At 46.2% G+C, this 26821-nt stretch overlaps 1 protein-coding gene across 5 annotated transcripts in view; it reads left to right on the top strand.

The window, feature by feature from the left end:
* ADGRF5 (adhesion G protein-coupled receptor F5) overlaps positions 1–26821 on the top strand; it is a 97144-nt gene that overhangs the window by 29173 nt on the left and 41150 nt on the right. For 4 of the 5 annotated variants that reach the window (XM_084753298.1, XM_084753297.1, XM_084753294.1 and 1 more), the window contains exons 2-3: positions 13955–14080; positions 20643–20697. In XM_084753298.1, coding sequence (XP_084609424.1) covers positions 13979–14080; positions 20643–20697 — 157 coding nt within the window. In that variant the 5' untranslated portion in view covers positions 13955–13978. Of the gene's footprint in view, positions 1–10236; positions 10259–13954; positions 14081–20642; positions 20698–26821 lie in introns of those variants that run through there. The other variant, XM_084753296.1, reaches the window with a different exon arrangement.

Genomic DNA, 26821 nt, shown 5'->3' with positions numbered 1-26821 from the left:
ACAGTCATCCTCTGCCTGACCATCTTTCGCATAGCTGTGTGCTGGAAAGGTAACGTAGGTGACTTAGCATTATTGTGCTGCCGGGTCTTCCTCCACTTCACTGGGGCCCATGAGGATTTTCTCTTTAGTAGGGATTCCTTTCTGAATCCTCCCAAGCTTGTCAGAAGCATTAGTGAGCCAGCACTGCCCTGATAGCCAGGCAGCCATGGCAGTAGCCTGGAGCAAGGGGTGGTTGCACTAAAGTCACTGAAGGAATGGTCAGACAGGCCTTGGGTCCAGTACAGAGACTTTCTGCCCATGGCTGAGGGGAAAGGAGCTTGTGTATTGCTCAGTTAAAGTGTCTGGACTTAACAAGCAGCCAGACTTGCTTTGAATGTTGTAAAAAGTCGTTCTAAAAACCTCTATAGTGTACAGTTAACCTAAGTCATATTTTCTTATATTTTGTAGAAAGCCAGGCCATACAACTCTACCGTAGCTCTTTGTCCTTTCTAAAAGGCCTAATGTGGTTGTCTTTGCTTTCCTTTTTTATTTTGTTTGCTTTTAGTAGTGTTTGAGAAAGGGTCTTATGTCTTGCTATGTAGCCCTGGTTGGCCAGGGACTTGCTGTATAGACCAGGCTGGCCTTAGACTTGCTGTCTCTGTGTCCAAAGTACTGGGAAGACAGAGGTGAACCATTTTTTCCTAATTGTATAAGAATATATGGATATATTTTTAAATGGTTTTTTCTCTCCTCATAGATTATCCATCAGCTTTACCAGTTAAAGGCTTTTATTTGTTCTTTCTGGCTCTTAGAATTAACCAGGCTGGGGCCTCATATGGTCTCATTGTCAAATGCTTTTGATGACACCAGAGGAATGTGCACAGCTTATTAAAATTTAAGAGGTATAAAAAATTCCTCTCCCTTTTATTATTTGGCTATTTTTGTGTTGCTTTTTTATTAACAACAACTTCTCAAGGATGAAACTTTAAGATTAACAATTAGTGGTTTGGGCATTCCCTTTGAAGAACTCCAGAGTTGGCTTTATTCTAGAAATAAAAAGTGGGGAACAAGTAAAGAAATTAACTGGCCACATGGGTCAATCTGTCATTTGAAAGCTAAATGACTGACCGAGGGAAGACTAGATGAAAGCAGAGGAAACTGATTTTTTACTTGATGGGTCATCTTCCAAATACTTTAATCTTCTGTAAAAGGTGGCCTTCCCTTTCTGACCCAACTCTGTATATTATAAAAAGTTAAAAAGGGTAAGAAAAACATCGCAATGAAGAAGTTCTCATGGGTCACAGAAAGCAAGAGGGGCCTTCATAAAGAAAAAGCAAGCAAATAAAAATGAAACAAAACAAAACCCAATAACAATAACAATTTTAAAAACACCTTAAGGGTAATGACAACTCAGTTGTTTGCTCATAATTTCTTGGCATATCCAAGATTTCTGCAGCCTAACCCTGGTGGGGTGGGACGGTCCCTCAGGACTGCTGGAGTTGAGGAGGGGAAGGCCGGGTAGCCCAGTGCTGCACCAGAACTCAGCAGCAGCATCACTCTCTGCACCACAGGGTCCTTAGTGGCATCTCAGGGCAGTCAGACAGTCACGCGATGAGGCCGATCAGCATCCTGCGAGGCTCTCTTCAGCTTCTTATACTCGTACACAACTTCCGTGCTCTCAGGTGACACCCACACCTCTTCTTTCACCATGCCACAGGTCAAACGGGAGTCTGATTCCTGATTTGTTGAATAAAAGATGAGAAGAGAAAAATAGGAAAGTGAGGCTAAGGAGTTGGCCCCGCATTGCACAGTGATTCTCTCGTAGGACTCTGGGCAGAGAATTCAGATCTCTTTTCCACCTGTTGGCCCCTTCGTTATCTAGGAATACGAAAATAAAAGATAATAAGAGATTGACATGATTATCTTGAGTACCTTAGCTTTTGCAGCATGGTGAAGGCTTTGCTGGGGGTTGTGAAATGCATCATTTTGATATTTGCAGATTGGAATACCTGCTGTCACCCCAGGAGCTTCGCATAACCAGAGCAAGGTTCACACACTTCGCAGTTGCAATTGACCAGAACCCTTCTTGTACAGTTTGTTGTTTGCTCTTCCGTCTCCCCAGAGGTCCCCTTATGCCCCCAAGGCTGTGAGAGCGGGGATCCTGGCTGTACAGGGGTAGAGTGCTTAAAGTGAGATGCAGCAACATTACCTGGTTATGATTCTGAAAAGCTGGGGTTGTGTGCAGCATTATGAGTTAGAGCGCTGGCGGGCAAGGATGGAGAAGCCATTCCCGTCCCCACCCGGGGCGGCATTGTCTTTCCACTGGAAATGACCCCACCGATTTGACACAGATGCATTAGCTCCTGCTACTTGCAGATCTTACAGAGTCTGATTAAGTGTTCTAGTAAACAGGATGTGCTCAGTTAAATGCACAAACCGTAATGGGCGCCGTAATGTGCTGTATGCAAAATAGAGTCGCCATAAATGCACAAGTGGTTTGACAGTTCTGCCTTTCAGTTCACGTTGTTTGACTCTGGTCACTGTCCTCAAACGAAATGGGATCTCGGTTACTTCCTAAAAGATAAATCATAAGAGTGAAGACTTTAAAATCACAGCCTAGTGGAATCGGGGACTCTAGGAAAGCTTGCTAGGTTTCACAGAATTAAAAATGCAGGGAATCTTGTCCTGTAATCAGTTTAGACTCTTAACCTGAGATAAGGAGCAAGCAGTGAGAGTTTTAGCAGCATGTTGTCATTAAGTGCTTGCTGTGCCCTGAACACCATGCCCAATGCTTTGCAAAGATATCTCTTTTTCACTTGTACCAGTAGGTCTGTATTATTATAATCTTTAACTTGTATTTGAGCAAATATACAAATGTTAAGTAAATTATTTTAAAAAATAACTACTGAGCCATAATTGCATTTCGGCCTTTCTGACTTCAGAGTTCATTTACCTAATTACTGTGCCACACACCAAAAACCATAACAGCAGTGCCAAGCGACCCACAGGATGGACAGGAAGAGCAGCGAGATAGAGAAATACGTGCTTTTCAAAGAAGGATGTATCCCTGAGGAAAAAATGAGAGACAGTGTGCTACAGCAGCTAAAGACTCAGACTTTGGCCCTAGACGCTACACTTGCTATTTGACCTGGGTATATTGCATACTTTACTCAGGCCTTGGTTTTCCCATTACACAAGTGGAGAAAATGGTGGTTCTCATAAGTCAGGACCATAACGAGCAAATGAGTCTGATGTGTGTGGGTGTTGAGCCTTAAATCCAGTCTTTAGGCGAGTTTGATAAAAGATATCGGTCATTGTTATTAAGTTTTTAAAAAGCCCCCAAACAATGGCAAAGCTCAAAAAGGAAGGGGAAAAGGGCTTAAGAACTGTATGAAAAGACACTCAGATGTTCTAATCCATTTAACCCACATTTACTGTTAGTATTTGTACCATATTTTGTAAAGGAAATTACAGTAAAAGCTTACGATAGCTCTGTCTAAATTCAAGCATTGTGGAGATAACTTTGGCTGAGCCGGTCTTGTGTTAGGTTATGTTAGATTCTGGTGATGTTATTTATCAGGTGTTGTCTAAGCATCCATCCATCCTTAGGGCATCTGAAATGACCGAAGTGCTTGAGTTAGATACAGTGGGGATCTAGAGGGGACTTCATCTGGGACAAATTTATCAGTTGCTATTGTGTAGGATTAATGGTCCTGGAGGAGGTGGAGGGGGAGGGCATTCAGGAGCTTCCAGCCAGGGTCCAGATGCGGCAGGGCAACAGCCAAACCCAACAAGAGAAGCTTGACGTCTGAGAATGTCATCAGTTACTTAGTTACGGGTGGGATGGCAGTCCCTACCCCTGCCTGCCTCTTGAGTCCAAGAATAATCGTAGGGTTTGGGGCCTGAATATCAGGAGAACAGAGCCAGCAGGTAGCAAACCCAGGGAGAGATGGTTCGGAACGACTGTGGTAGCACAGAAGGCAGCAGACTCTGTTTCAGAAGAGCCCAACTTAGACTCAGATGGAGACAGTGCAGCTGGAGCTAAGTGTCTACTATTTAATACATTGGACAGGGTAGAAATAAAGCTTGGGGTATTGTCACACAAACTGGCTGTGCAAACTGTGGGACTGGACAAGCTCCTCCACAGCAAAAACGTCAAGAAGGAACAGCCAAAACAAAACAAAACACCAAAAGCTTCTGCTTGGCAGGACTCAGGTGATGGTGGTTGTAGTGGGTGAGAAAAAGAGAGAAGCAGGTGGTGTGGTCAGGATTGGAAAGGAGCGACTTGAGAAGCACGCGTGTGTGTGCATATGTGTGAGTGTGTATTCAAGTGTTTGTGGGGGGGGGGTGCATGTGCCTTTATGAAAACTTGTGTGTTAGGGCAAATGAACCCCAGCATGTCTTTCTCAATCACTCTCCACCTTAGTTTTTGAAACAAAAATCTCTCACTGGAACTGAAAGTTCGCTGGCGTGATTGGCCAGCAAGCCACAGGGATCCTTCCAGCCCCACCTAGCATTATAGATGTTTACTGCAGAGACCGAATTTTTTTTTTATATCGTGCTGTGGGACTGAACGAAGGTCCTCATATTTGCATAACGAGCACTTCTCTAACTAGGCCAGCTCCTCAGCCCAGCAGGTTGAAATATTTTAAATTACATGACAAATTGCTACCGTTCTGAGTTTCCCACAATCCAGCACTGAAATAGCTAAGACGTGGTTTAGGAGACACTTGGCTGCTGTCTTCTTTAGCTACTCACCCTGTAGCACTAAATCTACAGGGCTGTGAGGCATCAACCCACACTTGCTCAGTCTATTCCTACGGCCAAGCACAGGGCTACCCCTGTCTACAGTTGGAATGTCGGCTTGACATTGTTCTGCCTGGTGCAGGGAAACCCCTCTCTGTGATACGTTGAAGCCAGGAGACAGAACAGATAAGCATCCAGTTAGGAACTTGATGGTTTTTTTTTTTTTTTTAAGATGACAATCTCTCCTTAAAGGTTAAATTCCCCCAGTGATTTACAAGAAGCCAAGAAGACTGAGAGGTTATCAGGAACCAACACATGTGTGGTGTGTTTTGGAAAACGCCATTCCATTGTATACAAACAAACGTCCCTCTGTAATCAGATAGCCCCCGAGCTGCTGGGACACAATGCTGCCACAGAACCTGATTTCAAGGCAAAGGAAAATTAAATAGAAAAAAAAAAGTTCTTCAATAGAATCCTTTAATTGGCATTGTGTTTCGTGTTTGTGTTGGATAAATGTTTACTTTATAATCCTTCATGTGCCAGGGATGAGTCATAGCATTAAATAAGGTCAACGCAATGAACATAAGTCTTATTACCTCCGCAGTTGTAAATACAGGTCTGGTGGGAGCCTCTTAAAGCTGCACTTGAGGGTTTTGAAGCTGCACTTCTGTAGCTCTGGAAGGAGATTTGTATATGGGCAGTTATCCCAGCCTGATCGGAGCCTCAGCCATCATGAAAACAAACAAAAATGGTTTTTCTTTCTTTCTTTCTTTCTTTCTTTCTTTCTTTCTTTCTTTCTTCCTTTCTTCTCATTTCCTCTCTGTGTGTGTGTGTGTACATTTTCATACACATGTGCAGATGCACACCTTCATATGTATATGGAGGCTTAGGGAGAGAGAGAGAGGAATTCTGGGAAGAAGAAAGGAGAAAGAAGATGAGGAGAGGGTCCTGAGAGGAGAAAAAAGAAGGCCACCATGGGTTAGATGGAGGAGAAGCACATGGCCAGCGTGGATGGAGAATTCGTCCCAAATGAAGAACATTAGCAAGTATTCGGGATTATGGATGGGAGGGAGCTTGACAGAAGTTATTGGAAGCAGATGGCACAGGACTGGGACAGGGATCCCATACCTGCCCCACTATGGAAAGTAGTTTAGAGGATTAATGTCTGCCCTGCACCAGGTTAACTAGGGCTATTTTAAAATATAATCGGTGTCAGTGTCTTAATTGATTGCTAGCTGGGCATACTGATAATACTAATAATACAAATAATTAAAAACAACACAGGACAGCCTGGGCTACAGAGAGAGAGAGGGAGAGAGAGGGAGAGAGAGGGAGAGAGAGAGAGAGAGAGAGAGAGAGAGAGAGAGAGAGAGGGAGGGAGAGGGAGGGAGAGAGGGAGAGAGGGAGGGAGGGAGGGAGAGAGAGAGAGAGAGAGAGAGAGAGAGAGAGAGAGAGAGAGAGAGAGAGAGAGAGAGAAAGAGAAAACTAAACTACCTCCAGAGGATACAATAGCATGTCTCATTAATGAATCCCAAGTCAAGGCCATGTTGAATCAGAGGCAAGGATTCTTGAAATCATCGTAATGTGCAATAGAATTTGTTCCATTTCTCAAAAGAGAGCTATGGCTACAACATCTCCCAATTCAGTGGTGCAAAACGAAGGACTAGAACTCCATTGAGACTATTGGAAACCATTTCTGGAGTCCTGTGCTTGCATCTCCAGTTCCTCACCTCCTGAACACTCTAAAACTCTTCCCAGGACGGTACTACCTCACCACCCCAATGAGACTTCCTGCACTCGATAATAGGACATCCTGTCTGAAGGCGCAGGGAACAACCTCAGTTCCTACTTGATGGATCTCTCAGCATCTCTGGACATTGCTGACCACACCCTCCTTCCTAATGCCAAAGTTTCCCAGCTTGCATCATTCTCTGCCAGCTTTTGGTCGCTGCTTTAATTTTCTATGTTCGCTTTTTAGAGACAGGGTCTTGCCACGTAGCTCACGCTGGCCTTGAACTCTGGGTCCCCATGCTTCTACTTCACGAACACTGGAATTGGATGTGTGCAGAGATATGGCTGGCCTCCTTCTCCTCCTCCTGCTCTGGTCTCATTTCTAAACTCTGGGTGCAATCATTCTCCTGGCCTGGATGTGACTATTTGGAATTCCGTTAGATTTGGGTTCCACCCTTCTCTTTATTTGATCTTAGCTTATCCTGTGTGCAAAGTTATCAGGTCTGCCTACCCTGGCTACTGGTCACCTCACAGCATATCTGTCTTCTGCTCTTTTGATCTTTAGCCACTCTTACCCACACATAGCTACTTAAATAGACAGTGCTTTCTCCTACCTTAGAGCCTTTGAACATGTGTTTTTGTACATGGACCCCCCCTCCTACTAATTATCTGTCTCTGTGTCTCTCTCTCCCTTCCTCTGTCTCTCTGTTTCTCTCTGTCTCTGTTTCTCTCTGTCTCTCTGTCTCTCTCTGTCTCTCTGTCTCTGTCTCTCTCTCTGTCTCTCTCTCTCTCTCTTTCTCTCTCTGTCTTTCTCTGTCTGTCTGTCTGTCTGTCTGTCTCTGTCTCTGTCTCTCTCTGTCTCTGTCTCTCTCTGTCTCTGTCTGTCTGTCTGTCTGTCTGTCTGTCTGTCTGTCTCTCTCTCTCTCTCTCTCTCTCTCTCTCTCTCTCTCTGTCTCCCCATCCCTATGCCTGGGACACCTACTACACACACAAGACTGGATCAAGTCTTGAATTTTTTTTCTTTCCAGAAAGTTAAGCACATTGATAAAACGATGCACACTGGATTTCTGCTTCCTACATGCTTCTCTAAGTTGTTTAAGTCCTATGTGGCTCAGTTAATTTTAGATCATACTGTTAATTAGAAAGCATACCTGAAACACTTCAATGGGATTGTTATAAAGATGAAGTGATTAAATACAGTGGGCTCTCAGTGTTGGGTACATAACAACTGCTCAAGAACTGTTAATACTTCAGTGGCATGAGTAGTTGATTCTTTAATGATGTCTGTCTGCTTCATTAGACTCCATGCTCTATGGAAACAGGACCCACTGTCCTGGTGACTGCCCCACTTGTGAGTCCAGGGGAACATATGGCACTTGTGAGGACCTAACGAATGGATACACAGATAGATGAGTGAGGGAGTCATGGGCTCACGGAACAATCCATGTCATGAAGGCAGGAAGGTCCTGAGCCTGCGTTAGTGTGTGTAGGTGTTTGGGGAATAAGGCTATTTATAGCTGCACGCATCAAGGGACTAGCATTAAGAGGCGGCCTTTTCCTGGACACGGTGGGTGGGTAAACTTTGAATGTACAGTGACTACTGGGCCTACGACATGAAGATTAATGAACCAAGTAAATGGCAGAATTATCTTAGCTTGCCGAACACCTAAAAATAGTTCACTGATAATTGTTCCCTTCCACCCTCAAGAATAGTTTTTGTTTGACTTTTCACTTTTGGATGAATTCTGGAACAACTTCTTGCAGTATTTTAGATGCCCTTATATCAGCCAACATCAGTAGAGGAAATATGGAGAATACTTATTAAACACATTATTGAAAAAATAAAAGCCAGGTCTTAGGGAGCCTTGCATACCAATGAGAGTACTTTTATTTTGAAAATCATTAAGAGCCGAGCAAGGAAGGACTAGGGAGGGCAAAAGGTGCTTCAGAAAGACCCATCTTATATCTAAGTAGAAGTGAGCTGAACGAAAAAGATGGCATTATCATTGTCATAGCACACAGGTCAGCAGGGAGGCCAGGGCCAGGTCACACGTCAGAGGGGCATGGCTTTGGTCAGAGTTAGAAGCTAAACTTGGCAAGATGGCATCTGAGATGCAAAGCATATAAAGAATTGTACGTGTTTGAAACATTCAGAAGGCAGGGCAGTGGTGGTGCACACCTATAATCTCAGCACTCAGGAGGCAGAGGCAGGTAGATCTTTGTGACTTCGAGGCCAGCTTGATCTACAGAGCTAGTTCCTGGATAGCTAGGACTACACAAAGAAAGCCTGTCTTGAAAAGCCAAACAATAGTAATAATAATAATAATAACAACAACAACAACAACAACAGTCACAAGACTTTCCAAGGCCAACTGCTGTAACTCAATTCTAACCACTGAGTTGTGTCAAACCCTTGCCTTTGATGGTAACAAAACTCCAGCTCAGAAGATAAAGTGGCCTGCTTGTATCACACGGATAACTAGAATGCATGGTTCAGTTGCCTGCTTCATTTTTAGAAAATTTTCCAGTTATCATTGTTGCTATTTCACCAAGAACCTCTCTTGGCTGGAAGGCGCTTTCCCTGGCTTGGTAATTAATGTCTCCATTATCATGTATGCGCAGTGTGCCTCTGAGCCCTCGACAGAGCTGCCATTTCCATATCTGGAAAGAAAGCAGGAATAATATAGAAGTCTCACGGAGCTGTGGCTCACCGAGAGGGTTAAATGACACAATCCATTTGTTTTTAGAGATGATATCTTGCTGTATAGCCTACCTGAGACTACCTTTAAACACAGAATCTTCCTGCCTCTATTTCCTGAATACTGGAATTACAGGCTTGCCCCTATGGTGCCCAGAGGGCACCACCCTCACAGAGCTTAGTATCATGCTGGGGTGTGGTAAGCTGCTCATCTTGTGCCTACCCTACGGACTGTGATCCTCTCCTCAACCAGTCAATATGGTTCACCAGGCTGTAGGGAAATAGGATCAGCTGGAATTTAAACAATCATCGGTTCCTGCTTGGGTTCTTCGATGGGTGTCTCCACTCCTAGCTGGCTGTGAGATAGTTAGCCCTAAGCGTTAGCATCCTTATCTGAAAAGCCAAGATGGCCGAGTGTTTTCTATGACCTGGAGTTGAGAGAACATGGGAAGTCAGAGCTGGGTGAAGTTCGACAAGCCAATCATTTCCAAAATGAACGCCACAATGGCCCTGTTGGAAGTATCCTTGCACCCATGTGCAGTCCACGTCATCAGACAACCTAGGTGTGGCCATTTTGTGAACAGGAGTTGAACCCTGGACGTTATCTTCTCTCTCACCATTTCCTCACCTCTAATAAAAGAGGGGAGGCGAACAGAGTGAAAGGGTGGCAGGGGGTGGGGGTGGGGTGAATGGGAAGATACAAGTAAGGGAATGTAATCTGAATAACTTATAAAAATAGTTATTTTTTTAAAGATGAAAAAACCAATGAAATAAAACAAACAAACAAACAAAAACAATCCCCCCCCCAAACAAAACAAAACAAAGCAGGGTTAGCCAGGACTGCTGGCGGGGTTCTAGAAGGAGAGTGTGTCTTCAGTGCAGGGTGTTCCTCAGGTTCCAGGAATAAGTCATAGTGATTCTCAATAATACGTGGAACATGACATCAGCCAGCACTTTTATTTCTTCTGCCTCTTGTGCCTTTGTAGATGGGAAGACAGAGTCTGGGTTGACCAGGAATTTGCTCAGTACAACAGGATTAATCCTGAGAATTAGATCTCATTTCCCAGCCCAGCTCTTGCTCTCGTGAACAGCCAGCTCACACAAGTAGGTGACTTAGAGTGGAGTGTCCAATACTTTAATTTAGTAAGAGAAAGGTTAGGAACGACAGTGGGTAATTTTCCTCCTCTCTTGGTGTCTCTGACCTTTACTCCAGGAATGTTAGAAGCAAAATGCCTTTTTAGGAGCATTAAACGGAAGGTGCCTGTGACCATGCATGGCCTTCGCTGTAGGAGGAAGCTCCAGGTCCCAACTAGATGAGTGTGGATATTTTTCCCATTGGCTAAGTTACAAAGCACCCACTGGTTTCCTCATAGATGAGAACTCCTCTGAGATGGAGGACAGATGGTGACAAGGCTAAGAAGAGTGGCAGCTTCAGGCTTCTTCCCTGATGAAACAGGAGCCCCAGTGGCTGAAGTGGTCCCCAGCTGGCACTGTGTTTCCTTTGACTGATGCTCTGTCACACTAGTTGCTAATTACTTAAAATACCGCTTTCTCTTTAGAATGGTGGTTTTCTACTTTCTCCCATACAATGCCCCATCTTTGCAATGTAGCTGACAATGTTCCCTCATTCCGGAGAATATTCATAGGATGGGGTCTTATTTGTGTCTCTTGGGATGGACACAGACACAAACACACACACACACACACACACACACACACACACACACACACGTGCAGATACACAAATCCCCGATGAGTCAAACAATCTGTTGTTGTTTTTCTCCAAATGTCTCAAAAGAATGAAAAATGTAAACTTTACCAAGAACAGTCTCAAAGGAGTTAGAGAGGTAGAGAGATGGAACTATATTGGCCACAACCTATATTAACACACGAGATGCGAGCATTTGGCAACTTTATAATTCACAGTAACACTAACTCAAGTGAAAAAAAAAAGATTCACTGACACATTCGGGAAGTAAAGACCTGGATTTTTCTCTGCTTCCCCTGTTCCTGAGTGTCGAGGGCTGAGGAAGACTCACTAATTATTCTCATTGTTTTTCTCACATCCTTGATTAATTGCCTCTTTGTGGTGCTGACCACACAGTGGCCTGTGCTGGAGCGTGAGAAGATGAATTTGCCTCCTGAGGGAGTATCCTTTGGAGACACAGGATGAGTTGATTCTTTTAGAGATCTTCGCTATCAGCAGCCTTCATCAACCTCCCCCTGCATCGAAAATGTACATAAAGACTAAATAATGGGTCACTACGGTTTCCCTGCCACAGATGCATCTGGCCTGTGGCATCTGTCCCCAGAACTGAACATGCAGAGCGTTGTCCTGAAACCACTGGGCTGACGAATGTTAAAAATGCATCGGTTGCCAGATATGCAAACTGAAACATTGTCCAAAGGCTTGCATTTCCCCCTCTCTCACCGGGGAAGAGGAAAAAGCAGTTGGCTCTTGGCAACTGACATACGGTTCTTCTTGGCTCTCATCAGTGTGGCAGTCTGATCCTGCTTCTCTGCTGTCCTCTGCAGCTCTTATGTGGCTGCCCTCTGCCCTTCACTGACCATTGGGCTAATAACCACTGCCATAATCACTGTGCTTTGATATTTCCAATCCTTTTTTATCCTGCCTTACCCTACTACTTTTTTTTTTCCAGAATCAGCATCTCAAAAGCTCTTCCTGGCTTTTAGTCTCATTTGTGCCTCAAGAAATTCTGAGATAATTAAGGCAGAAAGTATCATGATCCCCACTCTATAGATCAAGTATTGGGGTCAAGAGGAGATTTAGTCAAGGGCATAGGTCACAATAATGACTGTAGACCATAATCAAAATTGGTTGAGATTAAGATAGGAGCGTCTCAATCTGTGGCTCTTTTTACCGGCACAGGTGGGCATAGGAGACCACAGAGAGAGGGCTGGGGAGGTGGCTCAGTGCCTGCTGTGTTCCCATGTTGGTCAGTCCCTAGCACCCAGGTTAAAGCCCAGCACAGTAGTGAGTGTCTGTAATCTTAGCACTGGGGAGGTAGACAGGCAGGCAGGCAGGCAGACAGACAGACAGACAGACAGACTGGACCCTCAGGCTTGATGGCTAGCTAGCATAGTCAGCTGATAAATTCCAGGTTCAATGAAAGACCTGCCTCCAAAAATACGCAGGAGCAATACAAGAGAAGATTCCTGGTTCTGGTCTCTGACCTCTTTATGTACATGCACAGGCGAGCCAACCTGTGTACACACTGCAGGCACACACAGTCAGAAAAGAAAGAGTTCACACCAACTCATTTTTCCTGGTTCCTGGATGTACTTGGTTTGGTATTACTGCTCCAATTTTCAAATATAGCAGTGATCATTTTGGTTACAAGAATGCTCCCTTTTACATCACCAGCAATATATATATAGAGAGAGCGTTTCTAAAATTAGCAGGTTTAATAGGATACCTTATGGCACTAATATCATATGTGTTTTGTACCATGATAGAGTGTTATAAGACTTAATGGGTATTTTTATAACTAAATACTAACAAGTCCTACCATATTAATATAACCAAAAGGTGAACTGAATAGGTGGCTTACAGAATTAAAATTTTAAAAAAGAGATTAAGAGAGAATGGGGTAGACTTGAAAATACCAAAGTGCATTGAATGTAGCAAAAGCAAGGCAAGTTCTCTGAATAATTTTATGGTACAGGCTGCGTAGTAGATCACATTAAAGGGGTTTTCCCCTACCTCTCTGTGCATATGTATGTGTGTGGGGTGTGCGTTTGCCATGACGCATCGGTGGAAGCTGGAAGAAAAGCTCAAGCCTTAGCCTGTTTGAAGCAGGGTCTCTTTAATGTTCACTGCTACGTACACCAGTGGCTGGCCAGGAACTCTCCAAGACTCTTCATTTCATTTCACATCTGTCCACAGCAATATGGATTAATAGATGGAGCTGCCACGCTGGGCTTTCCATGGGTGCTGGGTATCCTACGGAGCTGCCACGCCAGGCTTTCCATGGGTGCTGGGTATCCTACGGAGCTGCCACGCCGGGCTTTCCATGGGTGCTGGGTATCCTACGGAGCTGTCACACTGGGCTTTCCATGGGTGCTGGGTATCCTATGGAGCTGCCATGCCTGGCTTTCCATGGGTGCTGGGTATCCTACGGAGCTGCCATGCCTGGCTTTCCATGGGTGCTGGGTATCCTATGTGCTGCCATGCCAGGCTTTCCATGGGTGCTGGCTATCCTATGGAGATGCCACGCTGGGCTTTCCACGGGTGCTGGGTATCCTATGTGCTGCCACGCCAGGCTTTCCACTGGCGCTGGGTACCCAATGTGCTGCCAAGCCAGGCTTTCCACGGGTGCTGGGTATCCTATGGAGCTGCCACACCGGGCTTTCCATGGGTGCCGAGGATGCAAAACCCTGTTCTTATGTTTGTGCAGCAAGCATTTCCCACACTATGCCATCTCCCAGACCTCTTACTAAACTGTCCATCTTTTTTCTTGCTTTCTTTCTTCAGCCTCATTTTTCCTCTCTTCCCTTCACCCCACTCTTATTCATGTCTGCAGGAACTGTACCCCCAAACCTCCTGCCTTTGTTTTACTTCTTGAGACACCCACCTCTCCTCATCCTCCCAGACATGTGTGCCTCCCCAGGAGAGACAAAGCTTCTTGCTCACTTTGATCCCTCTGTGCCCCTCCCTCTCCTTTCCCTCCATTGCAAAAGTCCTCAGGGGTGATGTGACTTTCAAGACAGGGGTTGGCAATTCTTTCTTGGTTTCCCAAATCAATCGCCGTGTCTCTGAAGTATCATATTTTCTTCCAGGCAAAGCAACTCGAACCCGAAGAAATGAAACCGCCAAGGGCAGTCCCGTTCTGCCTCTTGCTCTTTGTGATTTGTTCTTCGGAAGCTACGCTGAGTGCGACAGCAGAGCCCATTGTTCATCCTTTGGTGAGTAAAGCCACGTCTGCCGTTTAACTTCCCCATCACAGTTCTTTGATTTCCTGGTAAGGTTGCAGTCAGAAAGCACTTCTTGTAAATAGTGGTGTAGGAGCTGGGTTTGAGACAGTGCTGCCCAGGAATAGAATAGTCGCTTGCGCATTTACTGGGCTGCCACGTTCCACAATCTGACATTAGTGGTATCAGGAGAGGTCACCCAGACTGCCCTCCCTCACTAGATCACACATCCAAGCTGGCCGGTGCGTGCAAAACCAACCTACATTTGTAATTTTCCTTAAAAGGGTCAGGTTTAAAAAAACGAGGTAAGTCGATGGCGTGGTTCTTCGTGGTAAGCGTTCGTAGATGATGACGTCATGTTGCCGGCTCGGAAAGCTGGAGACACCTGATTGGCTGAGGCTTCGCATGGAAGCCTGCTGTGGTAAAGCAGGGCTGGAAAGCTGAACAGAGTATGTGTTCTCAAAGGAATACCTGAGCATCAGATTGCAGCACAGTTCAAAGGCTATACATCCCTGTGTGCCTATCACAGTCAACAGTTACCATCGCCAAAGGACCATGGGTAGTGTCTAAGACTCCTCCTTGGGAATAATGCAAGTCATTTGTCTTTGGGAAGTCAGGTGGCGTTTCATGCTAATAGAAGTACCAATTCCCTATGATTATTATGACAATTAAATTAGTTTATTTTTATAGCATGTATGGGGGAAAAAGATTGTCTCAGATTTTTTGTTTTTGTTTTTGTTTTCACATATTGAACTTAATCTGAGGAGACTGAACTTTGATTCAGGGAGTATAAATTATTCACATTTATTGTGGTTTAAGTCTTTGATCTTACTCTCAGCATTTTGTTTCATCGCTGTGTTTATCGGCTTTCTTGATGCTATAACAAATGTGTGACATAAAAACCATAAAGACAAAAGCTTTGGTTTTGATTCACATCTCTAGAGACTTTAGTCCATGGAGGCACGGCAAGCCACAGCATGTGCATCACAGTAGCTTTGACCTGCAGTAAAGGAAACACTGCTGTCTGGTGGCTTTTCTTCTTTCCCCCGTTCTGCCGTATCCCCCTTTGCAACCCACTGCTTCTAAGTTCCATTTCCTACATTCTAAACAATGACCCATGCAGAGGCAGATAACGTGCCTGTGGTGGTCTATGGCAGTGTATGTGCTCATGTGTCCTGCTGCTCTGCCCTCCCTGGGACCAGCAACACCAGGGCGGTCTATGCTCAGTCAGTGCTTGCTGGAAATGCCTCTAGAATACGCCCTAAGGTATGCCTCAGCCTCCATGCTGATCCTTTTTCCTATCACGTTGGTGTTGAAGAATCGCCATCTCAATGACTTTATCTTTCTTTTCCCATTTTACAGTCTTTCATTGTTTGGTCTAGATGTTCTTTTTCTTTTTTTCTTTTCTCTCTCATGACTTGAAGGGCATACATAGTATGTCCAACTTCTGGTTCGTGGGGGTACAACCTAGGCAGGAGAATGGACCAGCCTAGATTAAGGAAGAAGCATCTGCACCTGGTTATTCAGCCGATGTGATGTCTCAGGTGAGAGCTTGGGGTGATGTCCACACAGAGGTCAGCCTAGCTTCTCTTTCAGAAGTGACCCCAGGGATCACACTCACCATGGCCAGCTGTCCAAGTCTAACCTTGGCATCATACCTGAAGCCCAGCTCTGGCCCACACAAGCTTTAGACACCACAGTAACTTTGCTCGTGTCTCTCTGAGCCTATGCCCTCTGCATAAAATGAGAGTAACTAGTATACCCTCTCTGGCTTGTTGTAAGGATCACACATATGCACCTTCATATCGCAGCCAGCTCAGAGGTCAAAGGCTTCTGAATCCATCCTTACCGCCAGACTTCTGTGAAGAATCTTCGTCAGGCAACTGTCCAACTTGAAAGCAAATGGTTAGGTCGGCATTCTGGGCGGAGAACAGGAGTGAGAGGAAGGCTCTGGTGATGGGGGCTGAGATGTGGGGCAGCTGGAGTCTCTGGTGAGCATCTTGTTTGCCGTTTGTCCACCTTTTAGGTGGGGAGACACAGCTCAGTTGTTGAGCCCCTCTTGCCATGTAAGGGTAAATGCGAAGCTTGATCCCCAGCATCTGTGTTAAAAAGTCAGGTGCACGCTTATCATCACACACTGGGGGAGGATGAAGCCAGGAGGATCCTTGGTACTCACCGCCAGCTGGCCTAGCTAAATTGCTGAGCTCCAAGTTAGAAAGGGGGGGTGGGGGGAAGAAAGATCCTGTCTCAAAGAGAGATCCTGTCTCAAAACCTAAGGTGGAGATTAACTGAACAAGGCATCTAAAGTTAGCCCTCCGCACGCCTTTAATCCCAGCACTCCGGAGGCAGAAGCAGGCAGATTGCTGTTAGTTCAAGGCCAGCCTGGTCTACAAAGCAAGTCCAGGACAGCCAAGGATACACAGAAAGACCCTGTCTCAAAAAAAAAAAAAAAAAAAGTTAACCCTCTGGCCACCACAACATGCAGACACACACACATCACACTACACCACACACACACACACACACACACACACACACACACACACCACCCTCCCCCCCCCCCCCCACATACCACCTCTCACTCCTGACTGATTACCCTCCCCAACTCTGGACCACGCCACTTCCCTCAGAATTATTTAGAAAGTCATCTTGTGGGAAAGGTTGGGCTCTTCCTGGAACTGGTGGCCTTGTCCCTTCCAGCTGAAGTGCTGCCATCAGGAAATCCTCACTGGACGGAGCTGTGGCTCAGAGCCTCATGTGGATCGCTTTGCATAAAGTGTGAGACAGATCCAAGTGGGAGCTGTGTTGTCTAATCTGAGAACATTCCAGAGCCCTGTGACCGTAGTCTAGCAGGATCTAGTTCCCGTTCTTAGCTATCCTAGCCAGAAAGCAAGTGCTAGAGTGTTCCAGTTGCCCAAACCAGAACCTCCTGAGGACTCAGGATGCCAAGGCTGGTCCCAGGGAGCCCAAAGCAGCAGGACACATGAGCACACAGCACTGCCGTAGACCACTGCAGGCCTGTGACACGCCTCTGCACAGGTTATTGTTTAGAATGTAGGAATCAGCCCTTAGAAGAAGTGGATGGATTTTGCAGCTGATAGTAGGATGGAGGGCAGTGGGAGTCAGATCATGATGTGACCCTAGCCCTTTGCCTGTTCAAATCAAGGTCCTAGAACCTAACAGCCTAGATCTGTGTAGTGCTACACAGCAGAGAGTGGGCGGGGACAGGATGTGAGAGCTGTACCTTGAAAAGACCTGTCCAGAAAGCTCGGGATGGCCACTATAAAGCATCAGTTCTCAACCTGTAGTTTGCAATCCTTTTGGGGGGTCCGAATGACCCTTTCGCAGGGGTCGCCTAAGACCATTGGAAAACACAGCTATTTTCATTACAATTCTTAAGAGTAGCAAAAATTACAGTCGTGAAGTAGCAACAAAAATAAAAGTTTATAGGTGGTGATTCACCATGAGGAACTGTATTAGAGGGTCACAGCATCGGGAAAGTTGAGAACCGCCGCTATCAAGGTTTGAGAAAGTTGTAACTCCCATGAGGCCCCTTCTCTCATGGGAAACGCTGGTCACCGAGGCTCCAAACCTCAGTGGGACTGTGGGAAGGAAAGGCAAAAGTCTGTTGTCAGTAAGAAGGCCTGAGATCCTCAGCATTAGAAGTGAAATAATGCACCTTGAGTTTTAACTCACTGCAGCCAGCAGCAGTGTGTTTGAGCCCCTCAAACCTAGCTCCGGACTTAGATGGGTGGCTAGCCTCTCCGTGGCCGCCAGGGAGGTTGGAGACAGGACTGCAGGACAAAACCTTTCTTCTGCCCGGGCACAGGGCCAATCTGGCATCAGGGGAAACTGGTGGGAACCACCCTATACATCGACTCTGTGACTTCAGTTCCGGTATGCTTACATTCCTGTGGGACAGCTCACTGCAGAGGAAGCAACAATGCGCTTTTGAAATTCCAGTCACCGTCCATCACGTCTCTGTTTCTTCAAGAACGTTTACGAACTCTCAGGTCCCCGCTCCCTCCCCGCTGCCACTGCTTACACATTTTCATGTTCTCCTCAGCCAGTGTCTCTTAAGAGCTTCAAAGGAGGAAAACACACAAAGCAGCTGGTAATTTCCCAAAATTGTAGCTTGGGGGGGGGGGACTAGCCGGGGAAACTGTAGAGAAGGGAAAAGGAGCTGGGTGTGGTGGCACATGCCTTTAATTCCAGCACTCAGGAGGCTGGGGCAGGAAGATCCCTGAATGCTGTACAGAGTGACTTCCAAGACAATCAGGGCTACACAGAGAAATTTTGTCTCAAAAAAAAAAAAAAAAACCCTACAAATTACAAAAGGAAAGAAAAGGAGAAGGGGGAGAGGAAGAGAATGAAGATGCTGTAGAGATACATTAGGCAAGAGAGACTGGCACCCCGGCACCCCAAGAAGAACCAATTCCCAGAGTGTGTCCTAAGTGCACATGGGCAAGAGCTGACTTTGGAATCCGGCTTGCTAAGTTTGAATTCCGAGTCCCGAAACACAGTGACCTTAGGCAGAGTATTTGACTACTCAAACCTATGTTTTCACAGCAGTGAAATGTGGCCAGGTAGAACACCTTCAGATGTCCTGGTGTAGAGTGTCTAATATATCTTAGGAGTTTTGTTACGGCTGAACGCATGTGAGAGTGACCGAATTAGAAAACCAGAGAGGATCCAGCTGATGAGGATAAGCTTAGCGTTGTGTGGCATTCAGGGATGCCTGGCATTCAAAGGAGATAACTTCAAAGAAAAATGGCGCTTGCTCACTGAGCCTAGGGGTGTGGTGGGAGGGGTGGGGCGTTGCTTTGTGTGGACACCCAGGAGTCTCCCTGCAGGCAGGAAGCAAGGAGAAAGGTCATATTAGGTCAAGGGAAGGGGAAGACTTGGTCATTAGCTACTGAACAGGGACTTATCCCGTCAGCAACATGGACTGCTCATCACAGATGGGTATTGAAAAGGATGGGCCTGAGACGATCCAGGCGGCACTGCTCAGATAGGTGAAAGGAATCCCAGAGTGAGGCTTCTGACTCTAGACAGTGCTTACTGTGCAGCAAAAACTTCCTGTTCTGTCCCCACAATAACCATGTGACCTTTGCAATGACCTTGAAGATTATTCCCATCCTACTGAATTGGGGAGAAGCATAGAGGTTAAATAACTTGTCTGAGGTCGCAGCACTATCTGATGGTGGAGCTAAGATTGGAGCTTATATTGGGAGGATCTCTCTCTGTCTCTCTGTCTCTGTGTGTGTGTGTGTGTGTGTGTGCAAGCACATGCACAAGTGTGTGCTGATGAATGGACCCGTGTGTATGTTGAAGCCAGAGGAGGATGTTTGGTACCTTGCTTGGTCACCCCTTGCCTTATTCCCTTGAGACGGAAGCTTTCGCTGAACTTAAAGCAAGGCTGGGAGCCAGAAAACCCCAGCAATCCTTGTCTCTCTGAGCCCCACAGTGCTAAGGTTATATGTGTGTGAGGTCAGGTGCAACTTTTTACATAGGTTCTGGGTATTTGAACTCAGCTACTGATGCTTGTACAGCAAGTGCTTTTATCCATTGCTGTAGTTTGTTTTTCAAAGCCACCTTGTGGAGGGAAGGGTTTATTTCATCTTATAGTTTATAGTCTATCCAAGTAAGCCAAGGCAGGAGCTTAATGTAGAAACAGAAGCTCGGAGGAGCACTGCTTCCTGGCATGCTCTCTGTGGATTGCTTGCTCGCTTAGCTACCTATCTTATACAGCACAGGCTGACTGCCTAGGGAACGTCCCACCCATAGTGGGCTTGGCCCTCTCACATCAACCCGCAATCAAGACATGCCCTCGGGCTGATGTGATGGAGGCAAGTTCTCAATTGAGGTTCTTTCTTCACAAGGTCTTCACACCTGTGAAGTCACCTCCCTTGCCCAAATCATTGCTTTTAACCATTGTATATTACAATAATGTAATTTACTTAAGAGCTTACCCTACGCCATTTTGTAGTTCACTTAAGTCTTGTAACAGTCCAGTGACTGACACTGTCCTTATTCCCATTTCTCAGAAAAGGAAAGTAAGGCTCCCCGAATATCAGTAAGTTCCCTACAGTGACAAAGCTAGAAAGAGGTATAGGTATATGTCGATGCAATGACCACAGGAGCCATCTAGACTGTAGGAGAAAAAAAGCCCAGGGAGGGAACTATTATGTCTAGGCAGGCAATGGCTCGGCAGTCTGAACTGCAGTATAAACACTGAGGTTGTCCCAGCTGAATGCTGGGAAGAGGTAGGGAGATTAACTGATGTTACAGACCACCAGCCCAACTTAGGCTTCAAGTCTCAAGTAGAGAGCTTGGGTTAGAGGAGACTGGTGTCTGTTTGTAGCACGCTCACAGACCAGGGATGCCAAGAGACCCAGAAGCTGTGACTCCTTCCATTGCTGTGTCTAGAGACTGGTTTATACAACACGCACCTGTGGCGTTCTCCCCAGGTGTGCATCCGTGTGCAGGTGTGATGCCGATCAGCCCGTGAGTGGGAAGCCAGTCTCCACTGACACACTTCTCATTGCCCTTTCAGATTCCCCATGAACATGACCTAGCAGGACAAGAGCCACTGAGGCAAAAACGAGCAGGTATGTGAACTTCTTGTTTGAAGTCTCTTTGATAAATCCAACCAAATGTCATGTGCTATAACTACAATTGATTCTCTCATGCAGGGTATTAAACTTGGGCCCTATGTTGCCTGGAAAACACTCTATCTCCTTCCCTTTTGTTTGTTTGTTTAATACATGTGCGCATGCGTGTTCCTGTGTGTAAGTTAGAGATGCCATTCATTCATTGCGAGCCATCTACCTTATTTGTTGAGACAGCTTCTCACAGTCTGGAACCCTCTATTGCTAAGCAGGCTAGGCTGGCTGTCCAGTGAGAGCCCCAGAGATCTATCTGGACTTCAAGTGCGTGCTACCACCATGTCCAGGTTTGTAAATGTGGGTTCTGGGGACAGAACATGGTTCCTAATTCTTACACTAAAGCAAGCACTTTACCAACCAAGCAGTTTTCTCCAACTGTCTTAGTCAAAGGTCTATTGCTGTGAAGAGACACCATGACCATGGCAACTCTTACAAAAGAAAGCACTTAATTGGGCCTGGCTTACAGTCCAGAGGTCAGTTCATTGTCATCATGGTGGGAAGCATGATGGCATGCAGGCAGACATGGTGCTGGAGAGTATCTGATTCAGATATAGGCAGGACAGAGAGAGAGAAAGAGAGAGAGAGAGAGAGAGAGAGAGAGAGAGAGAGAGAGAGAGAGAGAGAGAGAGAGAGAGAGGTGGGGAAAGAAGGAGGGAGGGAAGGAGAGAAGCACACATACAGAGTAGCAGGGAGACAGAGACAGAGACAGAGAGACTGGGACTGTCTAAAACCCAGTGACACACTTCCTCCAACAAAGCCACACCTACTTCAGCAAGGCCACACCTCCTAAAAGCCCCACTCCCTATGAGCCTAGAGGGGCTATTTTCATTCAAACCACTACACCACACCTTTACTTATTTATTTAGAGATAGGGTCTTGCTGTGTTGCCCATGTTGGCCTTGAACATGGGATCCGCCTTCGGCCTTCCAAGTGGCTGGGATTACAAGCTTCCAAACCAGGCAGTGGTTTTTAAACACCATATTCTCCTGTATTCATCAGGCTGCCAGTAACTCAGGGGAAGCAGTTCTCTTTATTTGCTAAAAGTAACCACAAGGAGCCCCTTTTTTCATCTCCATCAGATTATGTTAAGTGGCCACCGTGACACCTTGAAGGCCTGTTCTTCCCAGGAGCATCATTTCTCCTGTTATTCTCTTTACCTGTCCTCCTGTAGCATCCAAACTCTTCCCAGACCAGCAGCTTTTCTTCCCTCCTTCCCCTCACCTCCCCTTGCCTGTCTTTTTCTTTCCTGTCATCCTTCTCCCTCCCCTTTTGCTTCTCTTCCACTTCATGCCCCACGTTGTTGTCCCAGGGGACTCCAATGTCCCTTCTGATTCTTTCCCTGAAGCCAGCCTCTAGCTACTGTGCTGGAAAACATGTGTAATGTCTCCTTCAGGCCACCAACTCTGTGAACTCTCCTTTACCCCGTGACAGGCCCTGAGCCAGAGATGTGTCCCTTTGTTCTGTGGAAGGATTTCATGGTTCAAAGTGGAGCCATGCATGGGTGAGTCCCAGCTCTGGGTTTCCACCAAGTTCTTCCAGGGTTCAAGTCACCAGTCTCCTAGGGGGCAGGCCCCTTAGCAGCATGAGGGGGTAATCCTGGAGCAGGAAATACACGCACTTCTAAGGATTCGAACATTCCAAAATTTTTCCAGGCATGCTTTCACTACAAAGAATCATGACAGTGATAAGTCACCACGAAGACATGTTTTCCGTGTATTATCCACGGTGCCCCGCGTTCTCAGGCCCCTAGAGGCAATGGAAAGTGTTAGAGAATCCTCCACAGATGATGGATTTGCCTTGGTACTTTTACAAAAGCAGCTAAGTACGAAATAGCCATAGAAAGTTCCCGTGCTGGCTGGGCCCTGCACGTCAGGATTGTAAATGGCAATGAGAACATGAGTCTCCAGCAAAGTGAAGGAAGCAGGCGATGGAAAGTTCACAAGCAGCTGTACCCAGAAGATGGCTGAGCTTAGTCCGGTGTGTTCACTGGGTGAGGAGTTCAGATGAGAGTCAGGAACAGGCACACCTGCTCTGCTACAGGTATGTCTTCCTTTCTGAGGCCTTGATAGCAGGAGGTGTGAAGGTTCTAGAAGAATTAAATGTAGCAATGAAATTTCCTTCTGAGTCACTGGACCATATCATTAAAACTTGGAATAAAGTTATATTTTAAAATATATTCTTTGAGAATTTAATATATGTATGCATGTATATATATTAATCACATCCATGCCTCACTCAGTCCTTTGTAAACAGCCAAATCAATATTTATATTTATTCTCAGGACATTATAGATTTCTACATATGTGACAAGTCAGATGTCCAGACTCACTGTCTTCTTGAGATATATTTTTGTGTATGTGTATACATGTATATGTACATGTACACATACATATATATCACAATCATGTATCATTAAATAGTTTATGAGCATATCAGACTTATTGTATTTCAGGGGCTTTGAGATGACAGAAGAATGTTTAAGGCCTGGAGCTAATGAGATAGCTCAGCTGGTAAACTGCTGCTACACAGGCATTTTGACCTGTGTTTGATCCCCAGCAGCCATATAGAAACCCAGGTTGGGTGGGGCTGCTTCTAAGGCCAGCACTCAGGGGAGATGGGAGACTGAGACAGGAGACCCCATGGGGTTCACTGGCCTACAAGCCCAGCTTAATTGGGAAAAATCTCAGGTCCAAGGGGAGGTGATGTCTCAAAAAACAAAGCAGACAGAATCCTGGGGAACGACACCCAAGGCTGACCTACGGCCTCCAAACACACACACACACACACACACACACACACACACACACACACACACACATGAACACACACACACATACACATATCCCACAAACACACACACATAGACACACACACTACTCCATTTGAAGGAACTTCATGTATCTCTGGCACAGAGGGGCCACTCACTTGGAGCTAGTATGATATAAGGACCTGAAGGCAGAAGGATGATGCTATACCACACTAGCTGGCATTTTAAGAACACTCTTTCCATACAGTTGGGGAGGAGCCTGCGCAGAAGCCGAGACCAGAACCAAAAAAGATGTGTGGCGTTACTTGACAGAGCAAAGTGTAGTTGTGGATGAGCAAGAGTAACTAGGGTCAGGGGAAACATTCAGGATTGTATCACTATTACATCAAGAAGTAAGATCCTGGCCATCCGGGGCATGGCACCAAGAAGTGATGAATGAAGGCTACTGTAGGTGACAGTGATCCAGGTGGTCCTTGCTGAATTAAATAGATAAAGAAAGCAGCATTCTGGGAGACCAGCTAGGAGGCTGAGGAGTGCCCACATGGACCCTGGCCAAGAGGAAGAGGGGAGCAAAGCAGAGGACATGATTGCCCAAGGTCATTTGACAAACAGGGGGAAAGAGGTACAAACACCAGTGTGACATGGAGAAGAAGTGGGCAATGAACAGAAGATAAAAAGCAAAGAGCTGCCAGTCTATGTGTTCAGAAAGCTGTAGAGAGAGACCAGGGTTGGAAAGGAGTTTAGAGATTTGCAGATACACCCCAAACATGGTCTGCTCCGGTGACTGTGTCAAAACACTGACAAAGACAGATGTAGAAAGGAAGGAACAAGACACACACAAGAGCAAGCCAGCAGCGGCCAGCATTCTAGCAAGCAGTGGTAATTATACTCAGTAGATTCCCAAGGGAGGGGAGGAGGGAGGGGCGGAGGGGGGAGGGAGAGAGAGATACAGAGAGAGGGAGAGAGAGAGACAGAGAGAGAGAGAGAGAGAGACAGAGAGAGACAGAGAGAGACAGAGAGAGAAAGAGAGAGACAGAGAGAGAGAGAAAGAGAGAGAGAGAGAGAGAGACAGAGAGAGAGAGAGACAGAGAGAGAGAGAGAGAGAGAGAGAGAGAGAGAGAGAGAGAGAGAGGGATGTTGGTGCTCAGCTCGCTTAGTAATCTGCTCAGTCAGCAACCTCAGCCCCTTTCCACTGTCTTCTCTGCTGATGCCCTCACTCACAGGCACACCCAAAGCCCAGTTCCTAGAGGGGTTTAAAGAAATCACAGTCAAATTGATAATCAAGACAAACCATCCACAGGGAATTTTCATGGGGGTCTTCAAGTGCACGTTCTTATTGTTTAGAAAACAAAACAAAAATGTGAGCTACAAAGTTCTTGACCTGGAGTGTCTGAGCTAAATCGGAAAGAATGCCTTAAGGCCCGACAATGAAGAATGCTTACCAACACTTCATCTTTTTGGCTTCAGAAGTGACTGACGGGAACCAAGAGGGCAAGGCAGGGACGGAGGAGCCTGGATGCGCGGAGCCATAGGACATGCTGGCATCCGCACACCTCCCATCCAGAGCAGGTCTCTGGCTGCCTGTGAGGAAAGCCTGACCTTTTACAGACCTGACAGGTTGGGTGCGTGGACCCCTCGGGATCTGGGCCCAAACACTGCATTTCTAAGCCTGTAGCACGGAGCCTGGGGATTCATGGCTGTACTTCTGAAACAGTGTGATGTGTAGTCTGAGGGAACAGAGTGGGGATGGAGTGAGAGGAAGGGATGGATTCTCTCTAGCTTATGTGTGGGCTTGATGTGGGTCCAGGTGAAAGTCAGGAGTGTTCTGCTTTTGTGTTGTTTTCTTTTTTTAATCTGATTTTTGTTTGACCATTCGAAGGTAAGATATCAAATTAAGGTGTATTTTTATTGACTATTAATACACATCTTTATATGTATTTGGGTGTGTGTCGTGTTCATGGGTGGTTGTGCTCATGTTCTGCCTCAGACTCTGTCCACCTGTTTCTTGAGATGGGGCCTCTCACTGGCCTGGGCCTCACCAAGTAGGTTAAGCTGGGTAGCTAGCAAGTTCTAATGATCCACCTGTCTCCACCTCCCAAGTGCCGGATGCCAAGCATGTCATCACTCTTAGCTTTTTAATGCAGGCTCTGGGATTGGACTCAGATCCTCATGCTTGGAGCACAAGCACTTTAGAAGCCAGGGACTCTTGCCAGCCTGCATTATTTGTGTGTGTGTGTGTGTGTGTGTGTGTGTGTGTGTGTGTGTGTGTGTGTGTGTGTTAATACTCATTACTGTTGTTACTGGCTAGGCCATGCCAGACATGTGGCTAAGGATTTTTCACAGAGGATCCAAACTGCTTCACATCAATCCTGCAGAGAGCTACCTTACCCCTAGTGTGCAGACCTACAAGTGGGCCTGGCACCCAGAGTAAGAAAGGGTTCCATCCAAGTCTCTGGCCTTAAGTCCCCACATACTGGTTTTGAATGTGTTTCTGTTTGTTGAACATGAGGTCTCATTTCATGACTCTGTGTGTATGTGTGTCTGTGTTCACCCATGTGTGCGTGCAGGTGTGTGCATCTCACACTCTCTTGTTTGAGATGGGATCTCTTGTCCACTACTGTGTTCGCCGAGCTAGCTGGCCAGAAAGCTGTCAGGAAAGATTCTCTTGTTCTGCCTCCCATATCCTGGTGGGAGGAGCTCTAGAATTATAGGCCTTTGAGTTACTATGTCTGTCTGTCTGTCTGTCTTTTTATTGCTTTCCCTTTTAAAAACATGAGTTCTAGGAATCCAAACTCAGGTCATCAAAATCTCTTCACCCCCGAGCCATCTTCCCAGCCCCCATCTCACACCCCCTTGAGTAGCTTTAAGGAGTGAGGAGGAGTGGGTGTTGGTTCCATCTTCCTGGGGAAAGAACATTACACAGAGCTAGTTCTGTGGCCAATTCTATGGCCAGTTCTGTGGCCAGTTCTGTGGCCAGTTCTTCAAGCTGATCCACTTCTCTAGACATCACAGCCCATTCTTCCATCATATGTGATGTTAACCTTCTCCTCCACCCACATCTGCTGCGTGAGCCACAGCCTGGAATCTGGGCATCTTTCTCCTGTATGACAGACCTTCCTAAACCCAGAGGGAGAATAAGATCCTTAGATAGTATCAGCTGAGCAATGACACAGTGTGGTCCAGACAGTGCCACTCAATGGCCCTTCTGGGAAATTACAAGAAACAAGAAGAAGAATGGGGTGGGGTGCTTTGGGTGTTTATTGCTCTGAGGTCAAGGCTGGGAGGGGCCAAGAGTGTGAG

The sequence above is a fragment of the Acomys minous genome (assembly GCF_964271855.1).
Source record: "Acomys minous genome assembly, chromosome: 13".
Lineage (NCBI taxonomy): Eukaryota > Metazoa > Chordata > Mammalia > Rodentia > Muridae > Acomys > Acomys minous.
This window is presented reverse-complemented; position numbering and strand designations above follow the sequence as displayed.